The following is a 23,146-nucleotide window of genomic DNA, read 5'->3' on the forward strand; positions in this document are numbered from 1 at the left end:
TTCTAGTTGTTTGTTTACACAACAGAATAATATTTATGCTTCTTGGCATCTGACAGCACACAGTAGATGAAGTATCTCATAATGACTGTGAAAGTAATTTGGGTCACCAGTTGTTGCAGTAACACTGCATCTGAACACAATATATCATTCTGCATACATATGAGGGAATATCATGTTTTGTATTACACTTGACTCCATAATTTAAGCATAGCACTTCAATTGTACTCACAATAATTGTTCTATTGGTATATGAATTGAAAAAAAACGTAAATTTTGCTGACCAAATTATTATGGCATAATCAAGTTCAACTGTTGGAGAAAAATGGGATTTGAATGCAAAGTTTCAGAATAAAATAGAGAACTTGCTATAAGTGCTATCTCCTGGAGGAAACAGTTGAGGAAACTTTTCATTTTTTTTTTTTTAGATTGCTGTAAGGTAATTTTAAAGGTTTAGTGACCAGATTTTGTCCGACAGTTCTAAACTAAGTCTCTACCTCATGATGATTCTAGGAAGCTGAACTTGATGACCCACATGGTCCACTTCAAGCCTGTGTACCTACTAAAACATAGAAAGGTCTCAAGTGAATTGTTTTTGTGACACGTCTGTGATAAAATGCTGTGAAAAGGAGGGGAGTTTGTTTTTCCAGAGATGCTAAGCAAACAACTTCCCTGATCCTTGACTGCCCTTTGGAGCAGGGCTGCCAGCACTGTTTGTAATAGGCTCAGTAGTGCATTAAGTTGTGCTTATTGGGGGACTGACCCCAACATTGTCTAATACAACTATTCTGTCAAATCCTATTATTATTGGTATAGTTTACTCAAGGGAACCCTTTTCAGATACTATTATAGTGATTAAATGAGCAAAATCAGATATCTAAAAACTGAAAATCCATATAAAAGCTATTTTAAGAATGTGTTTACTGTACCTACTATAGGATTTCTAAAATTACACAAGTATTTTTGAAAATAACAAGTGAAACCAGTACCTGCTAATACAAGCCTAGGCTGTGATTTTGGATTCTTGTGAGGTATTTTCTGCTAATAACACACACTGGTTTCCCTGAGGTAGAAAGAGAGTTCAGACTAGTTCCACCATGTGGAAATTCACAGAGGTCAAACCTAAATCCTGTCTTGAGTCTGACCTTGGCATGTGCATGCATCAGCAAAAGTAATTGTATTATCTTCACAGCTTTCTCAGGGAGATATAGGCCACCATCTTTAGAAATGAAAACTATACCTAGCCAAGGGCTAAAAGACGGTCCACTGATTAACCCAATAACTTTTAATAACTTTCTTCAGAAGTTTAATACCCATTTTACATACTGCCTCTCCATCTAGTCCTTTGGTAGGCCATAAACACTGTCCACTGAAGAGCATTCTGTCTATCTAGCTAAATTGAGTTTTTATTTAAGCCAATATTCATTGCCTCATCTATCTTGGTTATTGAACACTACTCTGTGGACAGTTATCCACTGTGCATAAATTTTTTTCAGATTTACATTAGTGAATCTAATTTACATCAAGCAGACCCAGGTGAGAAGCTCCCCTGAGGATTAACACTTTGCGGTTTTTTCCAGATTAACTGTCAGTTGTACTGTAGCAAGGAAAGCAGGAAAATTCTTCATTCTTGAGACCTAAATATTTTACCTTAACAACAACACAAATTAGAGGATAGCTTGGCATACTAAATCAATTCCTGAATCTTAATTTTTACAGTGCCTGTCCATAACTATTCATGTTACTTCTAGTTGACAAGATTTGGATGATTTACCCTATATTACATTTTCCTATTATTCAGATTCAAGTATCAATTTGAAAGGTCTATACTCCTTGTGACTGTTGAAGAGTGGGTATTTTTCCACTACTTCAAGCTGGGATTTTGACAACTGTATGCATTCCATTAATACATTATTTTGGCCAGGTAATTATCTTACTTGACATCTGAAAAGCTCTTACTGTTACTGGAGCTACTTTTTTCACTCACAACCTAATTCGGGCAAGCTCATCCCCTGCTTCTCTGATCAGACCCATGGTTCTTTAATTATATTCTGTAAAAGTCGCTGAGATCGATGATTAGCTCACTATACAGAGAAGTGTCTTCAACTACTATAAAGCCATGCAGTGCCAGACTAATTATTTTGCCCATACAACCATGTTATATTTATTACAGACATTAGCAGGAAGTGGAAAGAGCATGGTTCTTCTATTACTGAATTAAGCCCAAGTAATTGTTCAGTGAAAACATAAAACACGAGTACGGCTAAAAAACCAATGAAATTTACATGGAAACCATTCACTTACAAAATTGTTTTGGTATTTAACAATTATTATCTCCCAGAAGAAAGGTGTGAAATAAACTTCAGTCTAAATGTTCTAGACAGGGACTTTGATGTGATTAAAACTTTATCTGATAGCATTGTTTCCACCAAACCACAGGGGACTACAGGCTAATATATTTGTTGTTGGCATAATGAAACACTAAGACTGTATTTTTACAAGTCTTTTTATGTGTGGGTTTATATAAAAACCTTGCCAGTGTTACTATCATTAGTATACATTTCCTGAGATTTCACTGAGATGTGAGATTCAGTGACCCCCTATAGCTAAAATATAAAGTGTTTTATAAATGGGTTTGCTCTACATCATTTGTTTTACAACACACTTCTGATACCATTTTTTCAATTGTTAAGTATTTTGAACAACAAAAATATTCGGTTTCATTTATAGAAAGGCAAAAATTATTTCAGCACGCTAACTTCTTTACACCTATCAATGCTGCCTAGGCTATGACTGCACCTATGGTTTTGTGTTTGTTTGGGGTTTTTTTCTGTGGGACATGGCAGACTAGACACTCCATGATTAAATGTTTCTATCATGAAGTATCTTAAGAAGGAGCACAAGCCAATACTATTGTGAAAATAGAAGCCAAAGAGAGTTACACTATGCTCTGCTGAATCAAGTTGTCTGGAGATTCTGGCTCTTGATTTGTCAATAAAAAAATTTATTTCTCACGTAAGATAGTGCTCTTCAGCACTTTTGTCCAAATTCTTACTTCGGTACAAAAACTGAAGCTGCCCGTTGTCCTCTGCAGTGACTGAAATATGAATCAGACAATAGGGCACTCTCATCTGTTTAAAACAGTAGTTTCTAGCTCCATGAAGGAACAGCGCTCCTTCATGATTTTGTCTCCTTCCTTGTGCTTTCAATCAGGGCACAAAACTCCCACAAGAGCAAATCCTCCCACCACCATAAGCGATGCTCAGAGAAGCAGGCTGCTGTCCCTGCTTAGCCACAGTGAGAGGAAAGGGTTTTTGACTACCGGTTCTGCCTCTGAGCCTCCCTTCCCACAGCCCAAACAAGCCTGCAAGGCTTCCTCATGTGCTCACGGCCACCCTGGGAAGGTTCCCCTGATCCCCTGCTCCAGTGTCTTTCAAATGACTCTATGTACACCCTGCAAATGAGAAATAGTGGGAGCCCAGGATCAGCTCTTTAGTAATGGCCAATTCCCAGTGACATCAAGCACAGCTATTCAGATATTTTCTCTGACAGCCAGGTTACTTGTGCTTCTGCTTAAATTTTACAAACTATCTTCCTCTTGCTATTACAGAATACACTGACAGATTTCACAATTTTCATTCCATTCCTCCTACAAAACTCTGAGGAAGATTTATGGTAGCAAGGTCTGCAGGCTGTGCATTCTTTTGCAAATCTCTCTTCAGTCACTGGGGTAGCCCTTACCACGTGCATCCATACATATACATCATGATGTGATTAGGCTATTACAGTTTGGGCACTCAAGCTTCTCATCTGTTACGTGTCTTTTTGACTAGCATCGGGATGTAGTCCAACGAGCCCTACTTAAATCTGCAGAAGCTACTGGCAAAACAAGCTTTTTAGTAAGTTTCCTGTATGATTCAAAAGGGATTTGAACTTTATTTTTAAGTTCCTTCAGATGTCACTGGAGGTGAGGTTTATTGACACAGATTTTTGAAGATATGAGCATAACAGAACATATACCATTCACAGTTCCAAACTTTATACATTAACCTCTCTTACTGAGCATACCACTACTTTGGAGTTATGTGTTAAAAAATGCCAGCCTTAAAAATACAAAGCAGCATCTCTTAGTACACCGTATCTGAAGCAGGTTCCTCTGACAGTAAGTTTTATAGCCCACATCCCCATCAAATTCTAGTAGCCTGGTTTTATCAAGCATTTACTCTCTTGTTCTAGTTTTTGTACTTTTTTTGGTATTTTGTATTCACCAACACTCTGTGCCTGTCCCTCCTGGATTTCAGGTGACTCATCAAGACATCTGGTCAATTCACTCATCTTAATGGAGAAACAGTTACAAAATTAAACACAACATAAATGCTGTTCCAGTAAAATATGGCTTTTCTCTACATGTCCTGCTGTTGCTGGGTAGTGTCAAAAGGAAGTTTCAAACTCTTAGCTGATGCACCCATAATATTCTCTTCTGAGGGTTTTGAAAAAAAAAAAAGACAATTAGAAGTCTTAAATTACTGCAATTCTATAATACATTCCTGCCCTGCTTATCCACTGTTAAAAGCCATTTTATCAGTGATACGATTGCAAATTTTCATTAATCATAGAAATTTAACAAAATTGTCATGACTATCTGCCGCTCTCAAATAAGGTTCATGACTACAACAATGAATTTTCTGCTCTAGGTATTAAATGCTATGTTACTGTGCCTAGGTTTAGATATAAATAACTTCACCAGGTGCATGAATAACGAACAAACATTTTTCTTTAAAAAAATCTAAAGAAAATCTTTTCTTAAAACAAAAACCACCAAACCCTTTTAGTCTCTTTCCTCTGCATTGACCAAAACTCTAATTTTGTGACATTTGTTCATTTAAACTGACATGATTTGTAACAAAACCTTTATTATACAAGACACTTAGAAACAGAGCTGTCTTTATCAATGAATCATAGTTTTAAACTTTATGATTCACCCAAGTATCTCTTCTGCCAAGGAAGACCAATGTGATAAAAAAGCTGAAGAATGGAAATGTAAATAGTAAATCTGTGATATAAAACAAAGCATGTGTATGCTCTCGTTATGTATAGACTCTTAAGATCAGACACCTAACCAATAATTTTAACCATTTCCAACTTCTAGTTTTTCCTTCAGATTAAATTATCTTTCTAATTAATGTATGAAAAGTAACAGATTTTGTTCAAAATAAACTGCTAATAAATGTACAGTCAGATGTCCCTTTTCTCTGGTGTACATTCCTATTCTTTCTTATTTAACATATTTGCTGACACATTACATGTTACAGTGTTTGTGCATAGGCAATCAGATCAGAAACAGGAAAAACTAATAGCATTGGCAACATACTCTTGCACTTAAAAAGAACTGAGAACTGTTCCCACACACATGAATGCAATTACTTGCTTTACTTATATCAACACAAAATGAAAGGACAATCCACGGGCTGAGATTACTTCTGCAAGATTATTGTTTCACTTTGACATCAAATTACCACAAACAGATGAATGTGTGATTTCTGCATTCATGAGCATAATAAATTTCAGAGACAACTCTTTTTCAATTGGAAAAGAAATGCTTCTATGTCTGCAGTTTTCACAGTTTGGTAAACATTTGTACAGAAATCACTAACAAGCAGTTAAATGTACTGTTCAAAATATCTGTATTCCAGTATCATGTTACAAATTCAGTATCAGAATGTTATAAACAGTGGATTTCATATTTCAGTGTTTAGCATTTCATAATTTTGGGGTGGTTAAAAGGACTTGCATAGTAGTAGCTCAGTCTTTTTCTGGATCTATATCACAAAATCATCTTTAAGTAAATGATTATAGTACAGAACTTTTAATAACATATTATCATGCAACATTTTCCATAGCCCATAGAAACTTTATGAGAAGCCAAGTATGCAGGAGAATTAGCAGGGAGAGGGGACAAAACCTCTTCCAAAGTCTTCATTCAGAAACTGGTGAAATCTTTCTAATACTATCCACAGCAGAGCTCAGTCAGGAAGATGCTTGTTTTCAGGTCAGCATCCCTTCTGTGAGCACGTTGCATGAAATCAACTCTTGTGCAGGGGACCAAACAAAATCATGTGCTTCACTGAAAATTTACACATGGCAGAATTTGAAATGTAAGAGGGGAAAGGGAATGCAAAAATTCAACTTGTACTTCCAAGTCATATTCGTTGTAAATGTGTTCAAGAAACCAGAAAATATTCTACTTTTCTCAATCTAAAGAAAAGCTGTACTAGTTTATTTAGCTCCTTCAGAATAACAGTTTACATTACTATGCACAAAAGTAAAAGATATATTCAACATATTGCCAGGCATTAAAACATTGAGACATGATACGTAATATACTTGTGCTCAAAACTTACGTTTTATGTTAGTTTATATCAATCAATTTACATCAATGGGAAAAATACTGGGTCAAAAAAGGCTCTGTCTTTAATGCCTGTAACTTTCACCACTGCTAGACAGGCTAGACAGGATTTAGATTCATATTTAAATACTTAGACTGAGGCACAGATAATCTTTGGCTATCCAACTTCAATAACTTCCTCTGTGTATTCTATAATAAAACTTATACATTGGATAGACTTAATAAAAAAACAGGAACAAACGAAAATCTTCCCTTTATAACAGTTGATCTCAGAAACATTACAGAATTCTACCAAACCCACCTGCTTTCTTCAGGCTTAGCTGCTCCCACAGTTCTTAATTAACGATTGCTCATCCTACCACTTGACCACACTACACTAGAGAGCTACTTCCATTACATCTGCTTGTAGGAACAATACTACTGCTTGAATTCATCCTCCTTTCCAAGATCAAACTCTGTGTAGTATCAGAAGGAAATTCTTCCAGTCTGTTTTACCAGATTTGAAACCTGTATGGTCAGTAATTCCAGAATCATGTCTTACTTACTATGTGTATGTACTGCACGTGATCGGAGTTACAATTACGAAAAAAGAAACTCTCATGACACACAAGAATATTAAAAGCAATTTGCATGCACTAAAGTTTCTTTGTTAACTGATTTTGGGGCAGTCAAGAGATTTAGGTACTACCACGCAAATACAAGACAACATTTTGTATTATCTGAACTCCTACCATTAAAGATAGAAATCTTATTTTCTCAGTGTATAATCTGAATGTATCCTCCAGAGCTGCTAGAATTAGACTGCATTAGTGACAGACCTTCAAAAGAATTAACACAGTCAGTAGTCTTTTGTATTAGCAGGCAATACCTTCAGGTTTTATTCTGTGGTAAGCCCTAAATTGATCTCCTGCAACACTGAGTAAGTGGTAGGAGTTACTAGCTGAAGATTTACTCTATGACTTTTTTAAGTATACCATAACCTCCTCTAATACTTCAAGGAAGTTAATGACCTGAACATTTCCCTTTTGCAGGTAGCAGTGCCCTTGCTCAGGAATTCCACAATCTGCTGAGCCAATATTGTTTTAACGGATAGGAGTTTGCACTCAGATAAGGCAAAAGAAAAAAACCTTCCTGGAATTCAGGGTTGACCAGCAGTTCAAAGCAATTCAATCACTGTAACATAGTATGTAGGAACTACAATTATTTTCACACTGAATTTATTTAATGTACCTAAAAAACCCCTTCTCCTGACTACACTTAACAGAGTCACACACATGCAATTTTGTTCAAACTACAAAATTCTCTATGAAGACAGGTGACAGTAAAGCTGGATCTGAGTGCAAAAATTATTTGCTATTAGGCAGAAATGGTGGAAAAATGTCTGGATCACTGGGCTCAAAGGGTCAGTGGTTTTGAAGTCCAAACAGCAGCTGGTTAAGAACACATACTTTCCAGAAACACTCCTGCAAACTTGCTTCAAGTAAGGATAGTGAAATAAACTGAACAAACACTATCATATAATTAGTGACTAATGTGGTAGCTATATTTAAAAATAGATTAACACTGATATATTATGAATAAAACATTTGCCAAATACTGGTTAGGATGCACCCTACTCTACTAGCATTAAATATTTTCCTTTGCTGATGCATATAAAGATACATAAAAATAAATGTCAGGTTATAATAACCAAAATTCTAGGCATATCCCACACCAGTGCAGCTATAGATTTCTGAGGAATAAATGACAGAAACAAAGGGTCTAACCTCTTGCTTGTAGCCCAGGTCCACAAGTCTCATGTGCTCCTGGACTGTCTTGGCGCACGTACCATGGTACTAGCTGGCACCTGCGCCACTTGTGGGTCTTCCACCTGAAATGAGGGGGGAAGCAATCAACTGCAAACAATCCATCTAAACTTGTAGCCATCAAAACTGAGGCAGCACAAGTACTAGACAGTATTAGAAACCATCATAAGCTGTTGCTTATTAATACTAACTGGTCACAGACAGTTCATGACAAATAGTAACAATACTGTAAACTTTTCCCTCTTTCCTGTTAACTTTTTTGCTCCTTTTAGGACTAGGCCATTTTGAACACAGGAAAGGAAGGAGGAGGTGAAGGAGGGAAGAGAAAGCAAACCATACATATTTTCAAGAATTTCAAAGTACAATGGTACATTAACACTGCCTTACAAATACACAGTGAATACAAATCACAATATGAGGATTACACATTAATACAAAGTATTAGCACACTTATACAACATGTGAGAAAGTTTTGAAAAAAAGAATACTATATAAAAGAATAAAATTATATCACTTGAATACCCATTTAACAAAAGAATTTCTTTGCTATGGATTTATACCTGAGCATGCTCACAGTATCTTATCAGTCAACAAAATGACATGCTAACATTTGAAAAGTGGATTTAGGGTAACGACACTAACATCTCATAAAAACGATAGGGATCCCTTAAATAAGGATGAGTTTTAAATACTAGCATGCCCTAATAAACCTCTCCTCTTTCTTACTTCCACTTCTTTCCTTTCTTTTTTCCACATATCTCAGTGAAGTAAAGATGTGTTGAAGTTTCGAAAATACAGTCCAGAGGTAAAACTCCAGGGTTGATTTCTGATTCATGCAGTATTGGGAGTGTCTTTGGGCAAAAAGTACTGTTTCATATAGGCGCCAGAGCATTTCTTTCTCTTTTCCTTCTTTGCTCTTTCCCAGGTCTTCTCCCCCTTCTCTTAGGCATGCTTTGCAACACCACAGTGGAGCAATTCTGCCTTGCTTGAAGCACAAACAAGTCTTGGACAAAGATAAGGTCAGATGAGCAAAATCTTAGGATTTTTGTTTTGTTTTCTCAAATTTCAAATGATATGATTACAAGGGTAAAGTTTACATAACAAACAAATTCCTTTGCTAAGCTTCATCTTCCAAATACTATCCCAAAAGGAGACATCAGAAGCAAAATGAAACCCCAGCTAGAGCAAAGTATTGGGACAGTCAGTTTAAATGGCTGTGAGAGTGCCTCAGGCAATCCCAGAGCACCTGGGGTCTCTGGTAGCTGAATGGCAAATGTGGAGCTTACCAAGAGATCCAACACAATGCGAATATGGGCCTAGACCACATCAAAATAAAACACAGACAAAAAGAACATGCAAAAAACTTTGATAACAAATGCAATATTGTCCTGCTTTAATTATTTTGTCATTAATATAAGCTGCTACTTTTAAAAAGTTCCTTTCTAGTGCTGCAGAATACCCTAGGCCTTAAATATAACAAATCCAGGCAAGCCTGGTTATTGTCACATCTCAAATAATCCACAGTTGTCTGAATTACTCAGAGTTGGAGGAAAAAAAACCCTACATCCACACCTCAAACCATCAGCTGCTCTCATGTTTATAATTATCTCAATGGTTTTGCACCTCAAGTTTCATTGCAACCTGCGTCTGCGGGCCAGTATCTGAACTAAGGCATGAGCCAAGCTGAACATGTGAGTCCATCTGCTGCAGCATGTGCATAGGTCAGAAAGATGCTAAAGGAAGTAGACAGAAAATGTGTTTAGTATTAGTTTGTGTCATGAAATGCAAAACACCTCATCTACCCCTCCCTAGCAACTCTTCTTTCTTCTGCTCAGCACATTATAATGCACTAGCTCAAGAAAATTTGATACTGAAGGTACTAAAAAGACAAGGAAGAGCCAGCATTTTAAAAGGTAAAACTCTGGCTCTGGTATCAACCAGAAAAAGTTGTCAAGCTATATTTCTCTGATGTTTGGAGTACTGATTTTGGTAGCTTTCCAATGGTCTTTTACATCCTTTCATATCTTTCACTTACTTACAGTGTGATGTCCTAATGAATTTGCAGTGATAATTCATACCAGATGATGAAAGCATCGTATTTCTTTAATCTCAATTTGGTTTCACTAAAATAAGATTAAATTCTACTTGTACCTCTGCAACAGAGAGTAGTTTCATGATAGAAACAGAACATTGGCTTCCAAAAAACGTGTTTGATATTCATTATTAATAAAAAAAACCACATAATTTTTTAAATTTTGCCAAGTAAATCCAACCAACTGCATCAGAATTTTCTAAATTTTGATTGTATTAACAGCCAGATCTTGTCATGTGTATAGACCTTCCCACACTGCTCAGATGGATACTATGGAACTGCCCGAAAATTTTCTTAAGCAGTTAAGGTGGAGATCCCCACCTGCTGGAACAGTCCTCAGCATTCTCTGGTGAAGATTAGGTCAACGCAGACAATTTTGTCTATTAGAGGATAAAATCAACTGTGGACTGTCTCAGGGCTGACAGGATGGAAAGATGGGAGGGTACAATGCATGGCACAGTGTGGCAGCAGAACTCAGCTCTCCTAAACAGATAAGGCTGCATTTCAATGCTTTGGATAGTTTAGAAGGGACAATTTTTTTTTTAATGGTATAGAATGTCAAAGTAATTGCTAGGAAATATTTATCCTGGAAAATAATTCTTAGTTGTTGCAATGTTCCTGCAAAGAAACTGGAACAAAATGAACCAGCAATTCACTATGGGCCCAACTAAATCTATATTCTGTTCTGAAAGCTTGATATAGTAGCTATGTATCCTATTTTTCTACATAATACATAGTAGAATCATAGGATCATAGAATAGTTTGGATCGGAAGAGAACTTCAAAGGTCATCTAGCCTAACCCGCCCTGCAATGAGCAGCAACATCTTCAACTAGATCAGATTGCTCAGAACCACATCCAGCCTGGCCTTGGATGTCTCCAGGGATGGCACATCTACCACCAGAGAGCCACCTCCTGTTACAAAGTAGAATTCAGCAAACTGTAATAGTACAAGTTGAAAAATCATGTCTGAGCAGTCTCTGCTGGTTAACAGTACCTGTAGCTATAGCACACAGGAGAAGCTTCACATTCCTTTTCCTCAAACAAAGAGTCTGGGCATTCTCGACCACCGTTGGCAGGGAGCTGGATGATGACTCGGTGACGGGACTGCTTCTTTACTGTGGCACCTCCTGCAAAAAGTAGAAGAGCTTGTTTCTCCTGCTACTACATAGGGATGACAGTAATTAGGGGAAAAATAAGATTTAACATAACACCTGTTATGACCTGTTATGACTACTGTAATACTGACATGCTATTTTGTCCATAAGCAGAAAATTAAACATAATAGAGAAAACATTTTAATTTTAGCTAAAGGCAAGGAAGCAGAACTAAACAGAAAGCAATAGTAGTAATACTGAACAAATGAATATACAGCTGATATGAATACACAGTTCAAGTGGACAGAAATTAAACCAGCTCAGTTTGCTGCTACACTTTCAAAGTGTAAGTTTGCCCTAATCATTTGCATGTAAAACCAGAAACAGAAATTCTACTCTGGAATTAATTTAGAGTTTACAGTTTTTAATTATTATAGCCATTCATTATTAATGATAACCAATAAATAGTTCCTGTAGGAACTTTGATTTCAGTCATCTTCAGATATCAGCTCTTCAGGCAGAAAATTAAGAGAAGAGCCACAAATCTATGTTAGTTCCAAAGTAATACCTAATTCACAAACACTGTTTAGTAAAAATATTGGAAATCTTTTCATTTTTTTCTCTCTCTTTTTTTTTTTTTTTTTTTTTTTCAGAGAGCTGTAGCACAGCCATTTGTCTAATGGGGTTGATACCAGCTTTTGGCGGGTTATTACAGCAGCTGCAGCTTGTCTGAACACAGAATTGTGCTGGACCACGGCCAAACAATTGTAATTACAAGCAAGCGATAGGAGAATCCCAGTGGTGGCTCTCCACCACCTGGCTGCTTTTCAACACAGAGGAAACCCTCCACTCCTGAGTCAATCAGCTTCAGGAGATCCCAGGAGCTGGCACAAGGGACAAGACAGACATGTGGCCCAGCAGAGCTGCTGACCAGCTTGCTGATACAAATGGGTAAATCCCATGAAATAAAAATTGTTTGTGTAGTATAACGAGAGTTTGACTCACTGAATAGACAGAATGCTTGTACTGGTTCACAAATACACTGTTTTATAGGAGCCTACATGTTACTTTGTAGTAAATATGTGTGAAGATACACTCATTCGGTTAAGAACTTTCTTAAAACCCACAGAAATGAGAACAGAAAAGGATGGCATTTTTGTTCAAGATGATCTGCCCCAACAAAAATATGCCACAAAAAGAATGATTAATACTGCTGTAAAATAACATAGTATTTAATAACGGTTGTGGTTTAATCCCAGCAGCAACTAAGTACCATGCAGCCGCTTGCTCACTCACTCCCTGCCTCCTCAGTGGGATGGGGAGAAGAATTTGAAAAAGATAAAAATGGTGGCCTGAGATAAGAACAGCCTGATAACTGAAATAAAGTAAAATATAATAATAATGATAATAATATCCACAACAAAAAATAATAAGAAAAAGAGAAAAAGGAATAAATCCAAGAAAGACAAGTGATGCACAATACAGTTGCTCACCACCCGCTGACCGATACCCAGCCTGACCCAAGCATTGATCTGCCCTTCTGGATAAATCCCCCCAGTTTATATACTGGGCATGATGTGCTGTGGTATGGAATATCCTTTGGCTAGTTTGGGTCAGGTGTCCTGTCTCTGCTTCCTCCCAGCTTCTTGTGCCCCTCCTCCCTGGCAGAGCATGAGACTGAGAAAGTCCTTGGTCGGAGTAAACATTACTTAGCAACAACTAAAACATTGGTGTGTTATTAACATTATTCTCAGACTAAAGTCAAAACATAGCACAGTACTAGCTACTAGGAAGAAAATTAACTATCTCAGCTGATACAAGGACAGTAATGAATAACTATTTCACAGATTCGGATTTAATGGTCTTAATTCTCTGTTCTTTTTCAAAGGTTATAAATTTAATCTTCCTAACCCTTTTTTTCATTTGTTAGAATGCACTAAGCACTGACAGGAATTACTGGGAAAATGCTTTTATGCTTGTGTCCTTTATAAAGCATAAAGAATTGGCCATGACATTTGAAGTGTGTATATTTGATGTCACAGTAACATTCTGATAGTTGTGAGAAATCACCATGTCCCACACAGGGATTAACACCTTGTGGAACATGGGGTAATACAGAGTCTGTCTGTAATAGTACATATTAGAAAAACACCTCTGGTTAAGCTTGAAACAGAAAAAGCAACAAGGCATAAAAATGCAGGCAATATTAAGCCAGTCATCACTTTAACTTCATGTATGATTTCAATGTAATAAAAATTCAGGGGAGACCTGCACTGTTTTGAAGAGCTTTGCCAAATATATTAAAATGGTAGTGGAGTGTATGTTGAAATCAGACCATTAACATCAGCTTCAAGTCGGCTGATTTTTATTAACTTTCCTTCAATTTTCCTTGGAGTAGAAGAAACCAGCCAAAATTATAAACGTATGCATATCTATTTACATCTCTAACTACATACCTATCTATCTCCTTGTGTATAAAGCCTCAGGTTTTCCTCATGAGCAAGCAGCATGTGTATTTTCGAAGACCAAAACTGACCATTTTATAATCTGATAATTCAAATGCTACAATTCTACATCTGTTTTGGTATGTGTTTACTCTATGAGTAGTTATCTCTTTATCAGCAGAAGATGTAAATGGGATTTTGTAACATAAAACTAGGCAAAATGAGAAAAAACCAGATGGATAATGTATAAAAATAACGTATTCTTTTCATCAAAAATGCTGTGTCCTCCCTGCAGCTGCTGTACCAGCTATTACATGTCCTCTGTCAGAAAGAGATGTGTATAAGCACTTTGCCAAAAGTGACTGCTAGTCTAACTCTTTTTTTTTTCTTAAAATCTGTCTACTAGCACACAATGGATGAAATTACCTTCTTGACATGAAGAAGGACACAATGTCCAGTCACTGAATGGAGTCACGATACAGTCCTTCCTACAGGGAAGCAGACAAGGCCTCACAGTTTCTGGTCTGAGGCTCTCAGGGCATCTAAAAAAAAGCATGAAAAAGAAGCATTATCAAATAAACAATCATTCTGCTGTGGAGAATCATGAGAGGTACTGAATGCCTGCAGGCACACAAGGGGAGTGCTAGTTGCCCAGAATTCACCAGGATGGAGCACAGAAATAGAAACTATCAGCATTTAAATGTATCTGGCGAAAGCAAGTCAAACCTGGTGTATTCTGCACCTGGGGATTTAACTTAAAATAATCATTCTTCACTCACCATTCCAGACTCTGCCTTTTGACTGTTATTTTCAAGCTTCCAAATGATGATGAAAAGCCATCTAGTTTAGCTCAGCAAAATACATTTTTAGCTCTTCATAAATTTACTAGAAGCATAAACTCTGTAAGGAGAAATTTTTAAACTAAACTCTGCTAACCCAGGAACAAATAGGTATAAGCTGGCCATGATAATGACAGAAACCAGAAAAGGGTTTGAAACTGCCAGATCAATGAGACTGTGAAAGACTCTCAGAAGGGACAGAAAACTCGCTTGTTTTAGGAAGATGCTTGATCAGCATATAAAAGGGATTACTGGACTGCCACATACGGGACTCATTAACCCAGGTCATTTTCCCCATTCTGTGTTCCTATTTTTTCATCAAGGACAAACAACACTCTATGCTGCACTACTTGTTTTCAGAATGATGTAATAACTCTTGTAGAAGTACTGCAAATCTTTAAAAAAAAAGTTGAAAATCACTATTGCTCTAAGAGCATACAGGCTGTGGACTGTCAGGGGAATATGTAAAGAGGCAAGAAAAATATCACTTGTATATTTTGGAGCTTTTGGCTCATTAAAGAAAATCATTACTATGATTTGTGGTTGCTGGGCATCTGGGACCAGAGAGATGAGAGACCAGTTTTATATTTGGATTGGATCAGCTGGGGAAGCTTGGCTTGCTCAAGGCATCTTTCTTGCCAGGCTGAAGGGAGCACAGGCAAATCTAATGGTGAACTACCTAGAAAATGCGATCTCCACGGTCAGTGGAGAACTATGCCTATGCAGTGGGGGTGAGAAGCAGATGTAAAGAAAAGTTGAATTGCAGCTTTACAGATACATATTCTTCAGGCAATAACACTTTCTAGTTCATTATTTACACTGGTTGTCTCCGCATTTTCCTGTCAATTTACATAAAATCCTCAGAGTATGATCCATTGCTGTGAACCAGCACCAACTTCTTAGTGCCCCCTTGTAACAACATCTACATCTTTTCCTTTCCTTCCCTAAAATACCTATGCAAAAGACCATGAAATATTATAGCTATAGCAACACAAATCTCCATCACCTCTGCATGAGCTCTCTCTACATTTTAAGCCAAGTGTTGTCTTGTTTCTTTGTAAAATCAGATTATATATGGTCAGGTACATTAAAAAAAAAATAAAAATCTGTCATCAATTACATGTACTGACAACATTTTCAGAAATTTTATCTAAGGTTAAACCAAAAGCACTTCTGAAAAGTACTGAACATTAGCTTACTAATGGCTTTTTCCTTAAAGAACAACAGAAATTACAAGTACACAAAGGAAGTCTGAATTATCCACATTCACTGTTTCACCAAGAACTTCATCTTTCAGGAGCACTGAACATAACAATTATTCAGATTCTTGGGCAAGGCAATTAGTTCAATTAGAACTCCATTTCTATCTTTTATATTGTTTGTATTTAGTATATGCGGCTTAAAGTATTGACTTTTTTGCAGTCCTTACTCAAGGTCAAGTAAACAAGAAAAGATATCTGCAACTTTTGAGGTAGATAAGGCCAATAATATTGATTGTGTCTTACCACAGGAATCCTTTTTATTAAAGGGAGTTTAAACAAGGTTTCTATTTACATTTTCATGTTAAATGTTTGGGTCTTTAAAAACCATTCACTGATTTTAACATGACAATTTGAAGGATCAACCAAGACTTTTCTCCTCATTTCACAGGATCCATTTATGACACAATAAAACAGCCCTTCTCCCAAAAATTTAGGGTTGAATGAAAGGCAGAGATATTAACAGTGGATTTTAAAAGGAAGATAAATCATTAGTGGGTTTTTTAATGTAAAATGAGTAACAAAAAAAAGATATAATGGTATCATGGCTGAACAGAACAGCAACTTAATGCAGATATACAACAATTTAGATTACTGAATGTGCTGGCATTATTCCTCATATTTCCATTTAAAACAGATTGGGAGTAAGTCTACTACTGAATAAAGAAACAAATTTCAGGCACCATGCAAATATTTAGTGCGAGAACAGCTGCCTCATGAACCTTCTAAACGACCTCTGCTATCACCTCTTCCAGTTTTGAATCTGTCCTGAGTGGTATATATTTACAGACTGCCAAACTGTATGAATATATTATCAAATGCATTTTACTAGCAGCTAATCTGTATTTAACCCTGGTCATATATTAAACTGTAAAATTAAATCAATGGGCCAAAGGGACGTCTTAAAAAAAAATATATATATGGGAAAAAAAACCTCACAAAGGTTGTCAAACTGATGTTTCAAACTAATTCCCTGTCAGAGCTGCACCATGCTTCACCTCCTTGGTCTGCTTCTAAGAAGGTGCAGTTACATGGGTTGTATCGTATTTAGATCCGAACACGTATTTTAGTGAACTGTACTAATCCATGTAGTGCGTCACTTGCTTGGAGGTACTACAAGCATCTTGGACAAGGATCTGCACTGCACACCACACAAGTCTTATCTTGACTCAACCTGATGATGACAAAGGCCAACTGGATTTAGAGTCAGTCAGCTGTCAGCAGAATCAGCACTGTAAACATCACCGTAAAAATCAATAGCAAGAAAGGTATTATGTAGTCCTCCTGTTGCTTTAGTTTTGTATTTTTAAAAGATTAATTTTTCCCTCATGAGAACACAAAGAAGAAAGTCTTTTTGCCTTTGCATGCAGTCACTGGTGATACAAATATAAAGCAGCAAATTCATAAGATAACTACAGCATGAAGATACTGTTCAAGATCTTTACTTTTTTGGGCCCACTTGTCCCACGTTGACTCTCACACAGATGACCTTTCTTGTCTGCATCCCCACGGAACAGGTGGCCTCCCCATTCCAGCTGGCAGAGGAGTTGAAAGCAGAGACAGACGTATCCTCTATGCATTGTCCCCATGGGCCGGTCTGCCAATGATACACAGTGCAAGAGTGTTCGTTACAGCTGCGCGCTTCCTGTAGTGCACTACTATTTGGGCACTGTATTCCTCCTGGAACAATAAAACAGGGCAAAAGTTCATGCAGAGGAAGGAAATAAAGTGTTTTATTAAAAAACAACAAACCCACTTTGAAATCTTACTAGTTACATATTACCACTTTGATTACATGAAGGAAATGCTGTCCTTTTTCCTCCTTTTCATATGCCCAATATTGACTTTGAACAAACTCCAGGCAACAAAGAACAGACTGTACATGGACAGTACATGTAAAAGTGTACAATAAGGATGCCAAAACAATCATAACTTCTACAGCACCCTAATGTGCTTGGAGTAATCTACAGCCTTTTTATTTTGGGGTTCTCTAAAAGAGACTGCAAGAGATCACATAAAAAACGTATGAAGGCTCTAGGCAGAAGAAATGGTTAAATATTCTAGTTACAAATGTGTAGAGACCACTGTTTGTGTGCAATCCACAGACCAATTAAAAAGAATTTTGGAACTCCTGTTGTAGCTCTCAGTGGATATTTATCCATGTTATGTAATTACCAAAGAGGGTGGCACACCTGGCAATTTCAGGTCCAGATTGAGATAACAAAGGCTGTTGCAGGTTAAGATTAAAATGTATTCATGTGTCAATAACTGTGAAGTAAAGCTCAGACAATGCCATCTTTGTTGAGTCCAGTTTCAGAGAATATGTTCAGTTTCTTATATTCAAGCATTTCAAAGCTAATCTGGCCTCCCAATCCTCCAAGAGTAAAGAGGTCTTTCCTACTAGACGTGATCATAGGCTACTAGATGTCTAGCGCTGTGAATGGACAGCACGCATGCTAGATCTCTGGTGTTACTAGACATATAGAATCTAGACTTCAGAATTAATTCCTGGATTACACAGGAACAACAGAACTCTTATCTCCAAGTGATGGTGAGCCAAGGAAAATCTAAATAACAATTTAGCCTTTCACTAAAAGACAGGAACAGTAAGAAAGACAACTGAAAGAGGAGCTTTTAATTAGTTACTGCAGATGAGTCATACAACTTTCCTCTAAAAATAAAACTGTCTACTCACACCAAGTGCATGTCAGACAGCATAATAGCTTTTATATTCCAACACTGAACTTCAGGTTGACCTCCTTCTCTACAGGAAGGCAAGAGTGAAGCGGTTTTAAGCAGTTATTGTTGAGAGAAAATAAATAAACAACTAAATGTAATCAAAGAAACAACGAATGTTTCAAGTACTCCAACACACGTCAAGGGTCACAAGCCTGAAAATATTTTATACTCTGAGCTGCTTTGTGAGGTGTCTTGATCTGCAGCAAACCTGAGGAAAGGGCCATTATAATGAAACCACAGGACAAAAATGCAAATTCTCAAATTATTTCCATAGAGATATTTTTAACTGCTGACTTCGGGTTAAAAATATTGATGCAACCAAGCAACAGTAAACATCACATTAACTGAGATGTCATGCCAAAGACTAGTCAATCTTAAGTTTTGCAAAGGGCCATTAGAAAAACCTAAAAACATGGGAAAGCAATTAAACAATGACTGGAATTAAATTGGGTTTTGGCTTAGAATAGGTGCGACTCAAGTCTTTTAGGATTGCTTAGAATATACGTCAATACGCAAAGCATCAAGATAAAACATCATAAGCATTTTCCTACCAAAAAAAAAAAAAAAAAAAAAACCCAAAAAAACCAAAACACAAAATTACTACACAATTATGGTTATGTAATAAGTTTCAAAAAGTTATTCAAGCAGCTTCCTTCGCAAAATAGAAATTTTTCCATCTAACACCAACAGATAGGAATATTAGCAAGGAAACTAGGAAAGTAAGTGTATTTTGAAAAGAAAAAAACAATCAAAGATAGTAAAGTCACAAGTTATTTGGCATAGGAGAGAAAATTGATCCCCATGAGGCATCTAGACATGTTCCCCAAGTACAAGGGTTAGAAAAAGGAAAATTTAGAAAAGGAAGGTTACTAAAGCAATTATTTCCATCTGAAGAAGAAACAAAAGGAAAACAAATAAGCAAATTAACAAATTAAAGGGAGGTGTGTGGGAGGAAATGTTTCCCCAGGAATAGGTGCCATAGCCACCAGTTCCTAAGGCATTTGAGAATAAAGCGACAACTTAGATTCAATTTTGACAGCTATACAAGAATGTATATTCAGGGAAAAAATGGGAGTGACATTGACTTGTAAATGAAAAACATTGGGGCATGAAAATCTGCAGCTCTGTGGGAATCCAGTTCTGTTCAGATTATATTAGTATTTAAAAAACTATGGAAAGAATGAAAAAATACGGAAACAACAGCACTGAAATATAAAGCATTACTAGTTTCAAATCTTTGTAATAATAGAAAATACATTATTTATTTATAAATCAGTGTGCCACTCTTTCCAGGAAAACAGCATTCCCTTGTGCTCCCTCAAATTAAAAGAGTTACAGAAATAAGCAGAAAGGGTTGGAAAACTGGCAGTTAGAGATGCAGATCTTTACAAGATCTGTGTAGGGGTAACAAGGTTATGGCTGCTCAACTTTGAGAGCCTTTTGCCAAATGAGTATCACAGGGAAAAAAAAACCCCTTGACATTTAATCTTATCAGAATATATGAAAAAGGCACATACAATACTAATTATATTTTATATAATACATGGTCAGATGACTGTAGACTGCTTGGCTGTACTAAAAATAATTATTTCAAGGTGCAAAACCAGTTGGAGCTGAAGCACTTCTTTTTGGTTTTGGATACTTAAGCAAAGCAAGCTTGGAAATGAAAGGCTACCTTTACAGAGGAACTTGCATATTACTCATAAAATAGCAGAGATATAAGACTAGTTACATTGAACACTAACAGAATTGTCATAAGCTTAGATTGCTTTTCTACCTGATTTGGAGCTGTTAATGGGTAAGACATCTCACTCTAGGATATTAAAGGACTGGATTTTATAAGTCTCTTTTTTGCGACACTTTTTTGATTACCTTCAAATTTCAATATGCTTAAATATTTTTTAAAGCATTTAGGATAATTTAATTAAGCATTTTGATATCACTCATTTTACAAATGCATGTAATTTTATATATGCATTTCAAAATGGCTGGAATAATCTTAAAGTTTGAGAAAATATATGTGACTGAAGTGCCTCTTGTAATCTGGAGCGAAGTGTTACTCATTTCCATTGAAAAGCCCTAAGTATAACTCCTCTTTTGCAATTGTGAAGTCAAAGTGCACTGGAATTTTAACAGGAATCAAATTTTAAAGCATATCAACCATAAGTTCCCTAGAATTGAGAAGAAACTCCTTTGATACAGCTACTCCTTACAGGTTCAGTAAATTAATCTTGCAGATATATGAGCAGTATCAGCTGTTCGCCCCTGTCAAAGAGAATACCTGATGAGACGGACCACTGATACTCTATACTGTCTAACTCTGATGTTTAATTGTCTGTGATATATGAGGTCACATTAAATAGTTCTTCTGGCATTATACTTTGCTAATCTACGAACATACAATAGCCACAGTAGACATTGCCATGCATATGCATCCCTGTCCTAAGAGATATTTCAAACAAAATCATCCTTCACCCTCATTTTATTAAGCTTGGTTTTAATTGGATGATTTTTTGCTTTGCATTTGACTTGTGGGATTTGTTTTTTTAATCTTTAGTTTTCCAAGATTAGTATCAGTCATTTACTACTGATAAAACTTGGAATGTATCCACAACATTAGTGTTATGCTGTATGACACTGATTTTGCAGTGTCAATCAATGGTAGTTTATAATTAATACAGAATCAATCTGTACATCTACTATTTACTAAAAAATTAAGACTAATTTAGTACTTTTTAATCTCAGGTCATGGGCTATGTAAAGTAGTCGTAGAGTGTATTACTAATTATATAAAATTCTTATAAGCAGGAAAGGAATTAACACAAATATTAAACAGAAAATACAACAAAAATAGAGAAACCCTACATTCAACAGAGAGATGCCGAGCTGTATATGATGTCTTCACTAGACTTATGCAGAACAGTCATATCAGGTAACATCATTATGTCCTTTGCTGTCATTTTATATTTTGAGACAGTGACTTTCCTGAGTTTCTTACTGTACCATGTAGATGTATTTGACAGTGACACAAATGAGCTACCACTATAGACAGGCTCACAGACAAGCAAATTTATAAACCACTTCACCTTGCAAACCTTCAAGCTGAGGGCAGTGTTCTCAGAAAAGATATAAAAATGGTTATTGTGACACCAGTTTCCACACGGAGTCATCTCACAAACCACAGAAAATCTTTATCTTGGGAAAAGAGACTCCTCTCTCTCTTTCTCCACCGAATGCAAGTAAATAAGCCCATAACAGATGTGCATAACCACAGAGCTTGAGGCTCTGCAGTGTATGGTTTGACCATGAGGAAGAGGTGTTCTGAATGAGGAAATGCTGCTAAGAGAGCGTACAGCTGAGGTCAGCTCCCGCCTCGAGCAGAAGTCAGTGTGGTGCTGGAGAGGCAGTTGTATCCCAGAGCTCATTAGAAAACTTTGTCACTACTGTAATTTACATATGGCTTCAATTTTCATATGAAGCTATTCTTCTCAGTAAGGTATTATTATAATACTATGGAATTATTCTTATTCTAAGTCATCCAAGAAAATTGATTATACTGTGACTGTTTCCTGGCGGCCAGTTATGCTAACTTGATGGTTTCTTCAAACCAATTCAGCAGCATAGATAGCTGGGAAGTAAGAAGAGAAATAAGGTCTCAAGTGTGAAATGACATAGCATGACAGTCATCTGCCAACGCTAAGAAGCAAAATGACAGAATATAGCATTTTTTATTTCAAAGAGGAAAGAAACTGAACAATCACAGATTGATAAGAAGCCATCTGAGATCCAGATGAAAGAACCTATTCCAATCTATTTTCAGACCCTAAAAAATTTCAGTGGAGTGTTCCTATTTAAGTACCTCAGTGAACAAGAATTAAGCACTTCAGACACTTTGAGGGACTGCAATATTCATTGTGAATGTAACGCCTGCAATGCTTTGATCTTCCCAGGCTTGCAGACTGAATTCTCCATGACCAGCAGGAGGATGCATGTGATCAAGGACTCCCAGTAATAAACCAGGACTCCTTAAGTCATCTTAGTAGCCAAGTTGGCAACAGACTTGCATGTTCTTTAATTAATTAATGTTAACAGCAACAATTAGCAACAGTTCAAGGAAAGGTTCAAAAATCCAAAAGGGAACACCTCTGGGACTGTTCATCTGAATTGAACTGATAGCTATCTTCAGAACTGAGTTTTAATGTGTAAATGGAATTATTATTACACTTAAGAGATTTGGGATTTTTAGTTATATATGATGCTTATAGAGTTTTCATCAATAATAATGTGTATTTTTTATAAGAAAAATAGAACTAAACCCTGCATTTTTCAAATTGTTTCATGTGAAGCTTCCTTTTTATATCCGCAGAATAGAGAATATATTTTGTGCCCCCAAAACATAAAATGACCTCCCAGCACCAACTACTCGATCCATGTTTTATGTTTTGGGAACACAGATGATCTCTGTCATG

The 23,146-nt window shown here is 36.5% G+C and overlaps 1 protein-coding gene across 6 annotated transcripts in view; it reads right to left on the minus strand.

The window, feature by feature from the left end:
* The window catches only part of THSD7A (thrombospondin type 1 domain containing 7A), a 269,899-nt gene that overhangs the window by 47,575 nt on the left and 199,178 nt on the right, over positions 1-23,146 (minus strand). For all 6 annotated transcript variants that reach the window (XM_030494595.2, XM_030494627.2, XM_030494606.2 and 3 more), the window contains 4 exons: positions 17,384-17,618; positions 14,267-14,382; positions 11,297-11,429; positions 8,170-8,273 (listed from right to left, as the gene is read on the minus strand). In XM_030494595.2, the coding sequence (XP_030350455.1) occupies positions 8,170-8,273; positions 11,297-11,429; positions 14,267-14,382; positions 17,384-17,618 (588 nt within the window). The remainder of the gene's footprint in view (positions 1-8,169; positions 8,274-11,296; positions 11,430-14,266; positions 14,383-17,383; positions 17,619-23,146) is intronic.

Source organism: Strigops habroptila, chromosome 1, assembly GCF_004027225.2.
Source record: "Strigops habroptila isolate Jane chromosome 1, bStrHab1.2.pri, whole genome shotgun sequence".
NCBI classification, from domain to species: domain Eukaryota; kingdom Metazoa; phylum Chordata; class Aves; order Psittaciformes; family Psittacidae; genus Strigops; species Strigops habroptila.